Source organism: Thamnophis sirtalis, unplaced genomic scaffold (assembly GCF_051295495.1).
Source record: "Thamnophis sirtalis isolate CommonGarterSnake01/CBP01778 unplaced genomic scaffold, rThaSir2_p1.2 scaffold_2, whole genome shotgun sequence".
Lineage (NCBI taxonomy): Eukaryota > Metazoa > Chordata > Lepidosauria > Squamata > Natricidae > Thamnophis > Thamnophis sirtalis.
Genome location: NW_028261382.1, coordinates 51,841,581 through 51,859,534, shown reverse-complemented (window position 1 = coordinate 51,859,534; position 17,954 = coordinate 51,841,581). Strand labels below are relative to the sequence as shown.

Below are 17,954 nucleotides of genomic sequence, written 5' to 3'. Positions count from 1 at the left end.
TCAGCCACTCTTGTTGAAATTTTAAAATAAAACGGTCTAGTATCCAGAAATCCCAAATTAGGACACAACAATGTAGTACTTAATCCAGGCACTTCAGTCAAGGAGGAAAAACCAGGCATTCCATTGTGTCTAAGTCAGCATCACAACTATTCACGCAAGCTGCAAACATTTTACTTTATATCTTACCTCAGCCTTGAAATCATGGGATTAATTTGTACATAAAATTATCTACGTATTCCAGCCCTGCCTTCACACCTATCGACAGCATGGGGGGGATGAGTGGGGGGGGAGGAACTATGCAACTGTATATTGAACAATGGTAAAAGAAAGATATGCGGATTGCTTGGAAAACTCTTAACCCACAATATTCTAGCGCAGTTGCAAAAGACACGGAAGCTAAAGAGTAGCCATTGCACAGTGACCTACATTAGGCTCCGTGTGATGGGGAGGGAATGAGAAACCCAAGGAAGACGACGCTCAAAGATCTCTGAGCTGCAGGATCAAGCTTGTAAGTGGGCTGTTGCTGTGCCTGGCTCCGACTCATCTGAAAGGAATTTGAGAAGCCATCGGCCGCCACATCTCTGCTAGCACACACCAGCAATCTTGGGGCAGATGCCTTCTTAAACCAGCATCTGGGGACTGGGCTCGCTGTTCTCCCTCCCAGCAAGTAGGTCACCTACTGAGGGAGAGGAAATAGCAAATCGGTAGAAGATGCGCGCAACCACACTCTCCCGGCAGGATAGGATGGTTCACATGGAAATAACAATGCGCCAGGATGCCTCCTCACTCAAGCCTAGTGGCAGAAATTAAAGCCAGTTCTCCCAAGCCCACGTTAAAGGCCGCCAAGTGTACAATGTCAGACTAAGCAGGTTGACTCTGAAGCAGTTGGCATAATTCACCAGGATTATGTCCCACTTGTATGCTTTTCGACTTAAGCAATCGCTTTACCTTCTCTCTTCCCACAAAGGCCTGAAGGATGACGTGGCTTAATGTTTAACAGGCAGGCAGAGTCCGTTCCTCGAAGCTGTTGCTTAAAAACCGGTTTAACCGCTTGAGCAAATCCCCCGGTAGAGGTGGTAAAATGGCATCCGAGAGGCAACACCCAGGGCCTCCCTCTGAATATTTTAGCAGCAGCAGCAGCAGCAAAGAAGAGAAACGCTTCAACCCTCACCCCTCCCGAGAGATTGATGGGGAAGAGAAAGGTCAGGTGGATTTACGCTTGCCGATCCGTGCCTATTTTGCCACTCCGGCTGCTCTGAGGACACCTAATCTTTTTCTAAGCCCCCCAAACCAGAGTTGGTGGCTCCTCTACTCATTTCTGCACCGATTAAAAAAAACAAAAAGATCCTGGCCGAGCCTGCGGAAAAGGCTGCATGGAAGAGTCTGGCGTGAAGTCAAGGCCCGAGGCGTCGCCCTTGCTCTTTCAAAAATGCCCCCATGTGGGAAGCAGACGAGTGCAGTGAAGCAACCCGGGGATCCACTGCTGGAGAGAGAGAGAGAGAGCCCTCTTGGCTGGAGGAAAGAGAAGGGAGCGCCCGAGTGGCTCTCCTGTCCTTACTCTGGATCTTGGCCCTGCAAACCATGAGAAGCGAGCGGCTTCAGCCGAGCTACGCCTGGCGCAGCCTCTCCACTGCCAAGTGGGCAGATGCCAGCAGGAAGAAGCTCGCCTCTGGTCTGACAAGAGAGCACGGCTCCCTTCGCTGCTGCTCCTGCAGCAGCTGCTGTTCCTCCTCCTCCTCCTGCAACATGGCTGAGCTCACCCTTCTTAGGGGTCAGGGCTGGGGGTGGAGAGGCTGAGCAATGCCGCCAACACCCAGCTTGGAGCTTCCAGGGCAGGAGCTCGGGGTCCTCTTCCCCACCCCTCACCCAGCTGCCTGAAGAAGCAGCGGAAGAAGAAGGAAGGCAGCATCGCCATGTCTGAGCAACCCTCTCCCTCTACTGCAAGCAAGGGGGGGGGGGGGGAGAGGCTGCCTGCCCCAACCCTGCCATGGAGCTGCTGCTGCTGGAGAGCCATAGAAGGGCACAGCCGGCTGCCTTACGAGCCCAGCTATTCTTACTTCTCCTCTGGGAGGGCTCAGCAGAAGAGCAGGCAGGGCTGGAGCCCAGCCAGGAGTTGCTGGCTTGCTGCAAAACAGCCTCCATCTTTTCCCTCCCGTCTCTCCTTTGCAAGACAGCGAGGAGGCATCTCGGCTTCCTCCCCGCTCCATCCGAGGGGAGAGGCAGGGCCCCAGCCAGGGGGCTGTCCGGGGACCAAAGAAAACCTCTGCGAGCAGCTCCTGCAAGAGGCGGAAAAGGAGAGAGAGCAAACAAAGAGTCCCACTGGGAACCAGCCTCACACACCATCCCCCACCACACACACACACCCGGCACGGCTCCAGCCTGCTTGCCTCTGATCAGAGAAACGGCCAAACTCCATTTTGCTTCCCTTCCTCACACCCTGGACTGTGTTGTTGGGGTTTTTTTTGGGGGGGGGAGAGAGAGAGAGAGCTGAGCGATGCCAATTCGCTTCCATTGCTGCGGATCGCTGGTTCTCTTGGAAAAGAGGAAACGCATTCAGCAAAAATAACAAAACAAAAAAGCCTTTCTAAGGACTGCAGGAGGAAGCCAACCTCTCCGCTTCTCTTTGTTCGCAGTAAGGGGAGGAAGAAATACAACCCAACCCACCCCTCACTTCTGCCTGATTTTTCAAGGGCAGCAGCTTGGCAGCTTCTCTCAAATCTGCCTGGATCCATCAAGCAGCCCTTCCAGCTCCATCCCAGCCCTTTGTTTGGCCAAGATGGAAGAAGAAAAGGGATCGGATCCTGGTGGTTGATCCCCCCCCCCGCCCCTACTCCACAAGCCGCCCAGATCGTTAGCAACATTTCCCTCTCCACCGAACCGAAAGCAGCTTGGCTATCCATGCTGGAGGAAGCCCTTTTGTCGCAGAGCGAGACAGAAAGAGAGGCCTGCTCTCCTCTTCCCCTGCGAAAGGGCGAACGCTTTACTTACCTGACGCAGATCTGGAGGTGAAGTTGGGGGGGGGGAGAGGCTGGGGCATATAAAAAGGGCGGAAAAAAAGAAAAGCCCACTATTGCTAAATATTGGCTACATGCTTCTCTGATCTGCCGCAAATTTGCAAATCAAATCTCCTCCAGTCATCATGTCTAATGATGGCTAAAAAAACAACAGAACCAAACCAAAATAATAATTAAAAAAGGAGAGGGGGGGCGGTTAAGGCATCTTACGGATTTTGACTCCAGCCAATTTGGGCTGCCTTAAGTCGGTACATCATTTCGCAAGTTATGCCGCATCTCGAGACAACGGCGTGGTCTTTCCTCCCCCCCCCCACCGCCTTTATTTATTTTTTTAAAAGAAAAACATCAATTCCTGCCCCATCTATCCATGTTAGTGTGGCTACGCCTGATTTTAAGTTACTGTAGGTCAACATCTCAAGCATCTCTTAAGCCTTCAGAAGCAATTGGTTTAGATCAACAAGACAAATATATAGAGATATAAGATAGATAGATATATGACATGCAGATGAAGCCTGAAAGAAATAAAACCTGGAGAATTCTACTGCAGTTAACATTTAACATGAAAACTACACTTATTAAGAAGGACAGAATGGATCGGGTACTTACAATGTGAAAGGACAAAAGGAAAGGATCCTGCCTGTTTTTTTTGCAAGACTCTCAACGGTGCCTACCCTCTATAAGCTTTTAACCACGTTACCTTGTTGTTAGCACGGAAGGATTTAAACCTTGTTTTTTAAAAAAATGGCCAGGTTACCGTTTTTTGTTTTTTAAAGTGTTTCGGACTTATCTCGAAATGTACACTTCAGGCAAGAGAGAGAAGCCAGCGCTTTCCCCCCAAAAAGGGGGGAGAAAAGATCAAAAGACGCGTGTGATTGACTTTTTGTTTGGCCATGCAAAAAACTGGGGCTTGCTGGCATTAAGGGCGGTGCCATGACCTAGTTAAGACAGGAGAGCAAGAACGGGCTCCGAGTCAAGGTGGGGAAAGAAAGAATGAAAGAAAGAGAAAAAAAAAATATCCAGCTTTTTATCAACGTCTTCCTTCCATCCTCGGGGGTCCTTGCTCACATTGCACGCCAGCGGGGAAGAGCTCCTTGCACTCAAAACAAAGGCAAAACCCAGCTGGTCAACTTGGATTCCCTCTTTTTTTTTTTTTTTTTTGCAGAGAAAAAATAAAACATGGCCGGAGCGCGACCGCGCCTGCGCCAGCTTTCCCTCCCCGCTCCTCTCCGGCCGCCTCTCCTCGGCCGTCTGCGGGGCTCGCCTCGCGCGCCGCCTCTAATAACGCCGGCCCCGATGCAAGCGGCGCCCCGATTGGCTGAGCCCGCCCGGGGGCCCCTCCCGACCAGCCAATTGCCACGCCGAGGCTCCCCCCCCCTCCCCGCCGCGGCCAAACCGACAAAGCCGCCCTGTGAGAGGAGGGGGGGGGAAGGAAAGGCGGAGGGGAAGGGAAGGGCGGCCTGGCTTTAACAGAATGGAAGCCGCCTCCTGATTGGCCGCCCGCGCGCCTCCTTTCATCCGCTCCCTCCCCTATCGGATGGTAAAAACTGACACATTGTAACAAAACGGGGGGCGCCCCCTTCCTCCTCCCCCCGCCCGACGGGAAAAGCGAAGGGGCCGCTCATCCTCTGCCAAGCCTGGGGAGGGGAGGGGGGGGAAACTCCCCCAGTCTCAAACTTGTGTCCTCACCACCCTCACCACCCACAAGCCTCAACACACTCCTCCTCCTAGCCACCCCCACAACCTTTCTCAAAGCCCCCCCCTCTTTTCCTCGCCCACTCCTCCTCCTCCTCCCAGCCACCCCCCCACCATTCTCAAAGCCCCCCCTCCTCTCTTTTTCTCGCCCACCCACCCCCCCGTCCTCCCCAGTGGGTCTGCTCCGGCCCGGGCCCCGCGTCCCCTTTTAGGTAAAGCTAGTCGGCAGATTCCACGCGGGCGGAGGGGCGGGCGGGGGTCCCGGCGCGGGGAGGGGGCGGCGGGGAAGCCCGGGCCTGGAGGGGCGGGGCTGGGCGCGCGGGGGCGGCGGCGGGGGCCGGCGGCGTGGGGAGCGTGGGGAGGGGGGGGTCCTGCGCGGCGCAGCTGCCGTGAATGTGCCTTCGGCGGAGGGCGGTTAGCCATTCGCCCAAGCTCCCTGGCGGAGAATTGTGGGATGCCTGAGCAGCCGCCGAAGGAAGGAGGAGGCAGCAGCAGCAGCAGCAGCAGGCGGGCAGCGCGCACACACAATATGTGCTGGCTCGCCAAGCGGAGGAAAAGCGCCCAGGCGGCAGGAGGCGCCCCGGCCCCGCCGAAGGGAGCCCGCGGCCCCGTGTGAAGGAGGAGGAGGAGGAGCGGCGGCGGTAGCAGCCGAGGCCGAGGAGGAGGAGGAGGAGGCGGCGGCCTCTTCCCGGCCCCGCGGACGGACGATCGGCCCGGGCGGACAATGTCTTTCAAAGAGAGCAAGGCGGCGGCGGCGGCGTTGGCGTTGGACCGAGCCAAGCCGAGCGAGGAGCCGGTCCGCAAACTGAGTTCAAGTGAGCGCCGCTGCCTCTGCCTGCCTTGCCTGCCTGCCTTCCCCCCGCGGTGGCTCCGATGGGGGGGAAGCAGCAGCAGCGGCGGCGGCAACGGCGCTGCTTCCCCCCACCCGGGCTGGCCGGGGCTGGCGAGGCGGAATGGGGGGCCCCCCTGGCTGGCTCCCTTCCTTCCTTCCTCCTCTTTCTCCTTCCCTCTTTCCTCCCTTCCTTCCTCCTCTTCCTCCTTCCCTCTTTCCTCCTCTTCCTCCTTCCCTCTTTCCTTCCCTCTTTCCTCCTCTTCCTCCTTCCCTCTTTCCTTCACTCTTTCCTCCCTTCCTTCCTCCTCTTCCTCCTTCCCTCTTTCCTCCTCTTCCTCCTTCCCTCTTTCCTTCCCTCTTTCCTCCCTTCCTTCCTCCTCTTCCTCCTTCCCTCTTTCCTCCTCTTCCTCCTTCCCTCTTTCCTTCACTCTTTCCTCCCTTCCTTCCTCCTCTTCCTCCTTCCCTCTTTCCTCCTCTTCCTCCTTCCCTCTTTCCTCCCTTCCTTCCTCCTCCTCTTCCTCCTTCCCTCTTTCCTCCCTTCCTTCCTCCTCTTCCTCCTTCCCTCTTTCCTCCCTCCTCCTTCTCTCCTTCTTCTAACTCCGGGGCTCATCCTGCCTCCCCCCCCTTTCCCCAGGTTGGATCAACGGCATGGAGAGCGGCCCGGCGGGTCCCTCGGCCGAGAAGAAAAACCACCACTGGAAAAGTTACAAGTTGATTATTGACCCGGCGCTGAAGAAAGGCCAGCACAAGCTCTACCGCTACGATGGGCAACACTTCAGCATTCCTGTAAGGGGGGGGGTTGTGGAAAGGGAGGGGGGGCGAAAAGAAAAGAAAGCTTCCTTTGCATGCATGCATGCCTTCTTCTTCCCTCTCCCCCCCCCACTTTTCTCTCTCCCATCCCTCCAAAAACCTCCTGAAAAACCTGACCCTCTTCCTAGGGAAATGCAGGGAGCCCTCTTGATGTCCTTGGGGGGGGGGAGATAAAGCTTGCTAGGAAACAGCCAGACTGAAGTTACACACACACCCCCGCCGAAGGTTGCCTGTCAGGAATAAGAAAACGCTGTGGCTTTTGCAGCTCCTTTGGCTTTTGCAGCTCGCTTTTGCAGCTCCTTCGGCTTTTGCAGCTCCTTCTTCTCAAACATTTAAAATCCCCTCCCTCCCTTTAAAAAAAAGCGAAAAAAAAAGGCTGTCCTTTAGCTTCCTTGCTTGGCAATTCTGCAGGGTAGCAAAGTTTTTTTTCTTTGCCCTGCTGGCAAAGATCGGATTGCTACCTAACTGGCTCTTGAACACCCCCTTGCTGCTCTTCCATTGATTTTCTTTTTCATATTATGATTTTGGTTTTTTATTTTTTTGCAGAATCCCAGTCTGGCCCCCGTGGAGTGCGTGGAGGACCCCAGGATAGGACGCATCTGGACCAAAACGAAAGAACTGGAACTCTCCGTCCCCAAATTTAAGGTAGAAGGGGGGGGGGCGCCGAGAAGAAGAGAAAACTTTGGCGGCAGTGCTGACGGGCCGCTGTCTCTTGCTCAAAGGGCCTTTCTTGTTTGTCGAGCAATTTTTAAGTGTTAAGCCGCCGTGCCGTGGTATAGACCAGGTGAAGAAGTTGTACGGCTGTTTGTCAAAACGGCTGGCCGGATTGAGACAGCCGAGCCTGCTTTCCAGATTGTCACTTGTTGTTGTGTAAACAAGGCATGGCCAAGGAGAGGTAGCGACCTGGGAGTTTTCATTGAGCCGCTAGCGTAAGAGGACGGGGGGGGGGGGGAGGCTCTCCCGTCTCTCGGAGGAGCATTCTAAACTTTCGCTTCGCTCTCCCTTTCAAGGGACTTAAAACTTTCATTTTCCCCACCAAGACGTTGACTGACTCCCATCCCTGGTTTTTATTTCCCACCCACCCACCCTTCCTCTTCCTTCCTTCCCCCCCCCCCCCCCCAACACTCCTGTTACGGGCTCTGCTTCCTCCCACCCACCCACCCGCCCGTTGGAACGAACCCTCTCCAGATTGACGAGTTTTACGTGGGGCCCGTGCCCCCCAAGCAAGTCACTTTTGCCAAGCTGAACGACAACATCCGCGAAAACTTCCTGACCGACATGTGCAAGAAATACGGCGAGGTGGAAGAGGTGGAGATTTTGTACAACCCCAAGAACAGGAAGCACCTGGGCATCGCCAAAGTCGTCTTCGCCACCGTCAGGGGCGCCCGGGAAGCCGTCCAGCACCTGCACAACACTTCCGTCATGGGGAATATCATCCACGTGCAGCTAGATACAAAAGGTGGGGAGAACCCCCCCCTCCAACACCCCCCCCCCGCGGGATGCAGCCTTTCCTCCATCTTGCTCTGTTTTCCTTTCGCCTTACCTTTTGCTCCAATCCTGGGAGAGGGGAGAGGGGGGTTCATTTGCAGATCCCGGGGAGGGCTGTTAATTAATTAAAAGGGGGAGACTGTTAAATGTCTGTTTCCCCCCCCCCTCTCTCTCTCTCACACACACACACCCCTGTCTCTCCTTGCTTTTCTGGGCTTTGAGTTGTCACGTGGAGTTGAATGTGTTGTCAGTTGCTAAGAGACAGGCCTGCAATTTAGCAAATGCTGCCATCCACTCACTTTCACTCACTCTTGTTGACCCCACCGCTTGCCACGCTGCCCCCCTCCTCGCCCCTTTCCTCACAACCCCTGGGCCCAGAGTATGCTTTGCCCTTAAAAGAAGATGGGTGGTGTTGGTGGTGGAAGAATTCCCTTTAGAAAAATGGAGAAAATAATCTTGGAAGGTTTATCCCCTGCAAGGGGGGTGGGGGGGGATTACAGCAGAGCCCCTTCCTCTTATCTTGTCCCTTTACTGTGGGAATCCATATACTCTTAAAGGGGACTGCAAAAATCTCCCTTGCCTCGTCTCTTAAAGAGACAGTATCCCCTTATTCCTTCCGAGTTGTGAGTCTGGAGCGGTGGCATCAGCAACGCAACTTGAGAATGAATGGAATGGTGTATATGATTCCTCAATGGATCAGAAACAGTTTTATTTATTTATTTCCCCCCCCCCCCACTTCCTCCTCTTGCAGCAAAGAAACATAACTTCAGTCATTCAGACCAATTTGTTACTTTCAGATATATATAACATGTAACTTGTTTCCTTGAGAACCAGAAGAATCCCTTTTTTTAAAAAAGTGGGGGGGGGAGGGAATGTTACAATTTGGAGCAAAAAAGGGTTGAAAAGTCTATGGCTATTTTTTGTACCTTGAAATACTTTTCATTTTTTAAAATCCCGCCTGCTAAAGTTTGAAAACTGCCTGTTGTTTTCGGTGCTAAATGCTGGGACCAGAGCTTTGATTCCCAATTCACTGAATTTCAGCGGAAGTTTTTTTCCGCACCCGTATTGTGACCGGAGGATTCAGACATGCATTTTAGGCAAAAAAATAAATAAAATAAAAAATGGATTGGTCAATGAAGAGGAAATATAGGTCAGGTAGATGGCTTTGCTATTGAGTGTTACTTTCCACGTTATTCCAAGGCACCATTGCGTTAATTCTGCCTAGTGACATATAATCAATAAACAATATCACCATCTGTAAATTTCAGCTTCGCCCCGAGTACTTTGTGATACATCCGTTGAGATTTTCATATTTTCAGTCCAGCCCAACCCTAATTTTATAAGTTTTGGAGTAATTCCAGTGAGTTAAAACAACATTTTACTTACAAGCGATTGTAGCCTGAAGTCTTTCTGGCTTTAAATGAAAACAGTAATGCGAAATCTTCATAATTCTTACTTAATTGCTTGAAACTTCAGGCTGCTCTTGTACGAAAACTCGGCATTAGTATTTTGCTCTCGTTCTGTCCGCTTGCTGCTAATAAAAATGAAGTTATGGGTTTCTATCTAAATACTAGCCTTTGAAATAATTTTTTTTCATTGCAAATGTGTTTTTATTTTCCATTTCATTTTCGTACAGTCACAGAAATAATCGTTTCCTCTTTGGATTCTGACCCATCCAATATTTTTTAAGTTGCGTGTGTGACGTTCAGTGTTAAAGGGGAGTGCATAATGCTTAAATGTTGGCCTCTGAAGACAAGAACCCCAGAGACCTTAAAAGTGTTGTAACTTTAACTGTGAGTCATTTAAGGTGAAACTCCTATGATAAGCGTATAGTAAGAGTGTTGCTAATGCTGAGATAATGCCTATCTAGTGATGCTTTGATTGATTATTATTTTTTTGTAACCTGCTCTGTGAAATTGCACAATCTGGTCCCATAATTGAGTGCGATAATGTGGGGTTTGAGAGTTACTGGTGCTCCCAGAAGACTCCAGTCAAGAGTTCAGTAGGTGATGACTCTTCAGCCCCTTAGCCTGTGTGATGGGCCTCTCCTGCAAGGATTCTGGTCAGATTAACTGAGCTAGACATGCAACCTCACACAACTGCATCGGGGTTGCAAGAAAGAGTAAGGTCAATCTAGTTGCCCCTTTGGAGATGCTCAGAGGCAAGAGATGGAAGCAGAGATGAAGGTTCTGATTATTGGTTCCACCACAAAACCGCGTTCGACTAAACCGCGCTCGACGAAACTGCGTAGCTGACGTCATCAACAGCGCGACAACAGTGCGGAGACAGAAGCACGCTGTAAACGCTAAACCTAAAATTAACCCCTAAACCTAACCCTAAACCTAATCCTTAACCTAACCCTAAACCTAACCCTTAACCTTACCCTAAACCTAACCCTTAACCTAACCCTAACCCTTAACCTAACCCTTACCTTAAGTTAAATTGGCTTGCTTTCAAAGCGCTATTTAAAGCGCCCTTCTTTCTCCGCGCTCGCTGTTGTCGCCCTGTTGATGACGTCAGCGACGCGGTTTAATCGGGCGTGGCTTAGTCGGGCACGGTTTTGTCGTGCCACGCTGATTATTCCCCAATTCTCTTCTCTTCCGATGACTCTTCTTCTCTATACTCCACAATTGGTGTTCAGGACCTCCTAGATCTGAAGGCAAGGGTAGATCACAGCCGTTAAATTAAGACAAACTTCCTTCTCCGCGAACCGAGGAACCACTGTGTCACTATTTTGTGACTTGTTATTGTTTTTAATCATTCAGACACCTGGAAGGGAGATTAAACCCCACCCCACCCCTTGTACTTGAGAGACCGCCTGCTGCCAATTACCTCCCACAGACCCGTTAGATCGCACAGGGTCGGCCTCCTCCGGTTCCGTCTACCAGCCAATGCCATCTGGCTACGACCCGGGGGAGGGCCTTCTCTGTGGCAGCTCCGGCCCTTTGGAACGAACTCCCCGCGGAGATTCGGACCCTCACCTCTCTCCAGGCCTTCCGAAAAGCCGTCAAAACCTGGCTGTGCCGGCAGGCCTGGGGTTGATGAGCTCCCTTCCCCTCTCGACAGGTGTGGTTGTTGGCTATCTTAAATGCTTGTCTTGTATTTGTGTGTTCCCTTTTCTCGCTTAAGTTGTTCGCTGCCCTGAGTCCCTTTTGGGAATAAGGCAGCATATAAATAAAACAAACCTCTCGATTTTCACACAGACAGGGGTCACTAATGGGCAACCCCAAAGTCCAGAAGAGCGATCTGTTGCTTTCTCCCCTTTAAGGCCAGAACGAGGGTTCTCCGTCGTTCTAGGCACTGGCTCTCCGGTTCTTTCTTTAACCGCGATTCCGTTACCTTCTCCATCCAGGTGAGAAGCGCATGCATTTTTATGAGCTCCTCGTGAACGGGCTGTACACTCCGCAGACTTTGCCAGTGGAGACGGAGCAAGACGCATCCCCCACCCTCAATGAGACCCTGCAGGTATGTTTGGAACTCGGTTCATTTTAAGGGGCGGCACCCGGGCTACGAAGAGAGCGAGCTTTGTCGACAGCAAGCTATGATTTGGATATACTGGTCTGTCTGTCTTGAGATTGATGTCCCATTAGTTGGTTCCACCACAAATGCGCGAACGACAAAAGCGCGCCTGACCAAACCGCGCGACGAAGGAGCGTCGAATGAGCCCTGAAGCGCGCCGACAGAAGCGCGCCGACAGAAGCGCGCTGTAACCTAACCCTAACCCTAAACCTAACCCTAAACCTTACCTTAACTTAAATCGCGCTTCTGTCGGGGTGCTGTTGTCGGCGCGCTGTTGTCGACGCGCTTTTGATATCGCGGTTTTAGTGCCGCGGTTTTGTCAGCGCGCTTAGGACGTTCGCGCTTTTGTCGGGTCACACCATTAATTCTGGTTTTCCCTTCGGCAGTCAAACTTTGGAATAGACACCCGTCGTGGCTGGCGAATTCTGGACACTGAAGTCCAGTAGATCTTAAAGGGGCCGTTTAGAATATATACTTCATTCCCTGACAAAATTCATTGTATTTTATTATTTCCAATTGACTTTCAAAATATCCAAGGTAGCCTTGTACGTTTTCACGGGAACTTAGCCGTTTATATGACTTGACTTGTCAAAACCGTCTTGAAAGCTGCTGAGTTCCTTCTGAGCTCTGGCTGCATGATGTGTTGTCCCTGATGTTGTGGTTTCTTATCTATGGCCAGTTGACCACGATAAAATTGGATGTTGACTGCTCATCTTAGAAATCTGCTTTCGGGTGATTGAGCAATAGCAATAGCAGACTTATATACCGCTTCATAGGGCTTTCAGCCCTCTCTAAGCGGTTTTACAGAGTCAGCATATCGCCCCCAACAACAATCCGGGTCCTCATTTTACCCACCTCGGAAGGATGGAAGGCTGAGTCAACCCTGAGCCGGTGAGATTTGAACAGCCGAACTGCAGAACTGCAGTCAGCTGAAGTAGCCTGCAGTGCTGCATTTAACCACTGTGCCACCTCGGTTCTTGAGGCAGGAACCTTTGATGGGAAGCGCAAACTTTGATTTTAACCCGTAAAACAAAGCTTCATCCTATTTAAGAGGAAGAAGACCTACATTTCCACATTTTTACCCAATCTCAATTGAAATCGGTTTGTGAGAGCCGCTTAAGAAGTCACCTATTTTGAAATCAGGGCAGGAGAGAGGAAAAAAACTCTCTTGAAGTAGTGTTAATAATTGAAGTTTGACCCTATATATATTTGGACAAGGGATGCAAAGAAGGCCAGTTGTTCAAAACACCACATAAGAACGTGACCCGTCAAAACCGTGGAGGACAAAATCGCGCTCGACGAAAGCGCACATTTGACGTCATCACAGCGCGACAAAAAAATTAAAAATTGAAATAAAAATAAAATTAAAGCAAGCCGATTCACATAAAGGTAAGGGTTAGGGTTAGAGTTAGGGTTAGGTTAAGGGTTAGGGTTAGGTTTAGAGCGTTAGGGTTACGTTTAGCGTTAGGTTAAGGGTTAGCGTTAGGTTAAGGGTTACATTTAGGGTTAGATTTAGGGTTAGGTTAAGGGTTAGGTTTAGGGTTAGGTTTAGGGTTAGGTTTGGGGGGGTTAGGGTAAGGTTTTTGCTTTATTTTTACATTTTTCGATCACAGCGCGATGTTTTCGTCGCGCTGTGATGACGTCAAATGCGCGCTTTCGTCGAGCGCGATTTTGTCCTCCGCGATTTTGTGGTGGAACCCATAAGAAAACTGAAATTGGTGTGTTTCCTTTTTTAAAACAAAAATCAGAATTCCTTATTCCATCGGCTAGCTCTTTGTAAATCATTTAGATTGAACCAATGTTTAATTATGAAGGGCTCCCATCCAGTCTGAGCCCTCGCTTTTTGTCCAGCTAGAATTTAAATGAATATTTTAAAACACTCCGTGTTCAGGATAGGTTTCCTGGGAAGCCGGCTGCCTCCTTGATGGTGGCACCTGTCGCCTAGAATTTTAGACGCCTCTTTTCAGCTCCGCCTTCCCTTCCCTTCAAACTTTAATCTCCAGTTGCTTAAATGGCATAATTTTTAACTTGATCAGGCCGCTGCAATGGTCAGTTTGGGACTGTGCCCTTTCTATTATCACTTTCCTTTCCGGCTGCCTTTTCGAAGTTTTGATTTTTAAAAATGAAAACAAAGCTGTGAAACTCAACTCCCATTGAGCAATTTCTGCCTGTCGTTTCCCCTGTTTGAAGCATCATCTCTCGGGATGCAAAATCACTGACTTTGGCAGATGTTTTTTTTTTTAAAAGAAATACAGCGTTTCTTCTACAGGCATTATTCAGAAGTGTAAAGGAAACTGTGTGCGTGTGTGTGTGTTTTAAACTGTTAAAGTTCCCTTTCCCCTCAGCCTTGTAGAATTTAATTGATCCAGAATTAAGAATGACATTCCACATTCCTGATGCTCAGCTCGGAATCCAGCCTGATCCAGCATCTTGTTTTCTTACAAAGCGAAGGATTTTCAGAGCGATCTTTATAAAACTCCTTCCGTTGAACAGACAGAGAACAAATTTCCCTTTTAGTGGCGGGAAATAATATAAAGACCCTTAATGTTTTAGTTTCAAGACTGATTCCTGCGGCCACTGAATGAGACACCTAGATTGTATATAAGGGGTTGAGAGAGAAAGAGGGGGGGGGAGGAGAGAGGGAGAGTGTGTATACTGGTAGTTCTTGACTTATGGCTGTTTAATGACAGTCCAAAGTTAAAATAGCCTTGGAAAAAATAAGAAATGAACTATACTTATCACTGTTGCGTGTTATCACAATATGGGCACTTGGCAACTTTGCACACTTGCCATCGTTTGCAACATCCCGCAGTCCCGTAATCATGACTTGGGGCCCCCGTTTGCCAATTTCCGCTTTAAAAAAAACAAAACCGTCCCATTGAGGAAGCGGTATCTCTCTTAACGACCGTGTGGTTCGCTTAACGGCCACCGTGTAAAATGGTAAAACCCGCTCCAATTCAACTTGATGACCGAAATTCCAGGCCTGCTTGTGGTAGTAAATGCAGTATGGGTGTGCATATGTGAGTGTGTGTACACACACACACACACAGACTCCGTTATGTATATTTCGTGCAATGCGTAGCGTTTTGTCTCGCGTTGAAAGTTTCCTTTTTTATTTCTCTGCGCACTTCAGACTCCAGAAAACCACTGAAGATGTCAAAGTAAATTTTAATTGACAGCAATCATTGGCGGCTGCTCTTCTGGTTCTTAACAATCCATATCTGGAGCGATGCCACTGGCCCTGCCGTGTCTTCTTGGTATTTTATTATCAAAGCCCTAACATACATTATCTATCTATCTATCTATCTATCTATCTATCTATCTATCTATCTATCTATCTATCTATTTATCTATCTATCTGCAGGTCTTGGCGTATTAGGGTCTTTTCTCGTGTAAGATTGACAGTATCTTGGCGACGTTTCGACGAGGTCCCACTCGTCATCTTCAGGCTTCAGTGCCTTTAGCTTCGTGCTTGTGCGAGCAAAGCGTGATCGGAGCTGCCGTTTTTCTATAAATATAGGTGGGGGTGTGTGGAATGTTGGCTTTGTTGCTTTAAACGGATTGGTTGGCTGTGTTTGTCACCAGCCTGAAGATGGCGAGCGGGACCTCGTCGAAACGTCGCCAAGATACTCTCAATCTTACACGGGAAAAGACCCGAATACACCAAGACCTGCATACCTATACCCGTGAAAAATCTACAATACGTGTGTGTGTGTGTGTGTGTGTGTGTTTGTGTGTTTGTTTAATTCTGCACAGTTGTTTTTTTAAAAAAAAAAAACAGATGAACAGATTAGAAGAAAGAGTGACTTCAGCGTCAGGAACATTTTGTGCCAGGGCTGTGTTTCCTTTTCGGCATCTAAGACAACTTTGTGCAGGTCAGGTGATATCCTCAGTGAGACCTGGCAGGTGCCCATTCAACCAGGGTTAGCAGCTAAGCAAGACCCACAACTCAATCCCCACCCAAGGGGGGCAGAGGGGAGGCAGAATAGGACTACATGTGTTTTGTACTTGCCAGGAATTCTGGGAGTTGAAGTCCACAGGTGTAAAAGTTGCCAAGTTTGGAGAGCCCTTTTCTAGTCGGTCTCACCTGTTGTTTACCAGTCTCTTTTGCCTTTATTTTTTTTATTTTTTTTGCAGCTGGCCGATACTCTGAAACGGCTGAAGGACAGTGGCCTGTCTTCGGCAGGATCCTCCACCACCCCGAACAGCAGCACCCCATTCTCCCACGACACGGCCTTTTCCAGTTGTCGACAGGACACCCCCAACTCCTACAGCCAGTTCACCCCCCAGTCGCAAGGAACGCCTCTGACGCCACGCCTGGGGACCCCCTTTTCCCAAGACTCCGCCTACTCTAGCCGACAGACCACGCCGGCCTACCATTTCGGACAGGACTCCGGCTACAAACCCCGGAGGCACGAAACGAAATTCACGGACGCTTATAACCGCCGTCTGGGCCACCACTACGTACATAACTCAGCCGGGACTTTCCGAAGCTCCGAGCATCAATTCGGCACCTTCAAGTCCCATCAGCCGGAAACGGTGCAATATCCCCAGGCGTCCCCGTGAGTCACACAGGTGCTTCGACGTACAAATCCGCCTTCTCCCCCTACCAAGCCCCAGCCACCTACCCCCAGCCTGAAGAGCCCCCGTTTTCTCAAACGTCCCGGGAAGTGGAATACCGGCGGCCCCCACTTCCCACCGAGGTGACCGTCGAAAGTAGCCCAGCTCCTCCGGCGGAATTTGTTCCTGCAAAGGACAAACCGGAGGAGCCCCCTCCTCTTCCTCCGCCCCCGCCTCCCCCAGAGCCCGACAGTCTTACCGAGCCTTCCGTTGGGCCGTCCTTCGGCCAGACTCCGGAACGGAGCGAGACACCCGGCACCCCGACTGTAGAATCGGAAAGTCAGCCGAACAGTTTGGACACGAGGATCGAAATGCTTTTAAAGGAGCAGAGGAGGTTTTATCGAGCACGACTCGGACAACGAGATACGGATGGAAGGCAGCCCCATTTCTTCGTCCTCTTCCCAGCTTTCCCCGATCCCGAACTCGCAGCCCAGCTATCGAGTGCAAACCCCTTCCTCGCGCCCTTCCAGCACTGGCTTGGAAGACATCAGCCCGACCCCGTTGCCCGATTCGGATGACGACGAGCCCATTGGCGGGGTGGCTTCTGCCTGCCAGAACTCGTGGGGGGCAGCCGAGGCGAGCGTCACCCCTGTGGACCAGCTGAACCGGACTTCCAAATCGGAGCCCTTGGAGGCTAAAGAAGCGCAGCCGGTTAGCAGCAGCCCCGTGCTCGAAAAAATGGAAGAGGTAAGGGAGCAGATGGGCATGTAGTCCTCGGGTTAGGAGCCCCAAAATAGCCGTCGTTAAGTGAGACACGGGTTAGGCGAGTACCGTCCCACTTTTCGACTTTTCTCGCACCGTTGTTACGTGAATCAGTTGTGCAGTTAGGAAGACGGTTCGAATCCGGCTTGCCTGTTGACTGTGCTTGTCGGAAGGTCACAAAAGAGGATCATAAATACGAGTCAGTTGCCATGCGTCCGAATTTTGATCACGTGGCCACAGAGATGCCGCAAACAGTCGTGCGAAAAACGGTAACTTCGGTCACTAAACAAACCGTTGTAAGTTGAGAACCACCTTTATTGGCGGGAGTTGCAGACATTCAACCTCGTCCGAGAAATCCATTGGCGTCTGCTCCCCTGGGGGTGTGCGGTATTCCTTGACTTACAATCGTTCATTTAGCAAGCAAAGTTACAATGATAACTGGGGGGAAAAAAACGGTATTTACGACCGGTTCTCCTATTTTGCAAGAGGGCGGGTCCAGTCCAAATTGCGGTCGTTAAGTCGAGGATTTAGCGAGATAGTCATAAGCCTGGATTACGTTCGCTTTATAACGTTCGGTTTGTAAAACTGGGTCTTTCAACCTGCTTGAATGTCGTGTGTCCTTTTGGAAATGATTATAAACCACACCGGACATTTGAAAGGGGGGGAAAAAAGAATTACTCCGTTTATGCTCGAAGACCCTGATTTTGCTAACTTTGGGAATAAAAAAATAATCCCAGCCAATGCTATCTCTCGCTCGCCGTGTGATGGAAACCCCCTCTCTCTCTCTGTCAGCTGTTTGGAGTTTCACAGAGGGATGCTTCGTTTCCCGTCCTGCAATGACTTTCCCGCAGAAAGCCAGATTCACCCCCGTAGCGTTTCATGGTCCCCCCTAGAACGCCCATTTAATTCCGGGAGCAATGGATCCATCGGGCGGTGAAGGCTTTTGAATCTCCCCTGGGATGGCGCTTCAGAATAGCAATAGTTAGACTTATATACCGCTTCATAGGGCTTTCAGCCCTCTCTAAGCGGTTTACAGAGTCAGCATATCGCCCCCAACAACAATCCGGGTCCTCATTTCACCCACCTCGGAAGGATGGAAGGCTGAGTCAACCCTGAGCCTAGTGGGATTTGAACAGCCGAACTGCTGAACTGCAGTCAGCTGAAGTAGCCTGCAGTGCTGCATTTAACCACTGCGCCACCTCGGCTCTTCAGAAGGAGTTCCCCCATTTTTATGAGCAATTGGATTGTGATGACACCTTTTGATTCCAACCCAAAAT

At 50.6% G+C, this 17,954-nt stretch overlaps 1 protein-coding gene across 1 annotated transcript in view; it reads left to right on the top strand.

The window, feature by feature from the left end:
- Positions 1 to 5,125: 5,125 nt before the first annotated feature.
- Positions 5,126 to 17,954, top strand: part of SETD1B (SET domain containing 1B, histone lysine methyltransferase) — a 38,722-nt gene continuing 25,893 nt past the window's right edge. Inside the window, 8 exon segments of the mRNA XM_087703473.1 lie at positions 5,126 to 5,521; positions 6,173 to 6,324; positions 6,895 to 6,993; positions 7,537 to 7,807; positions 11,189 to 11,301; positions 15,493 to 15,916; positions 15,919 to 16,315; positions 16,317 to 16,662. Of these exon segments, the coding sequence (XP_087559599.1) occupies positions 5,431 to 5,521; positions 6,173 to 6,324; positions 6,895 to 6,993; positions 7,537 to 7,807; positions 11,189 to 11,301; positions 15,493 to 15,916; positions 15,919 to 16,315; positions 16,317 to 16,662 (1,893 nt within the window). The 5' untranslated portion in view covers positions 5,126 to 5,430.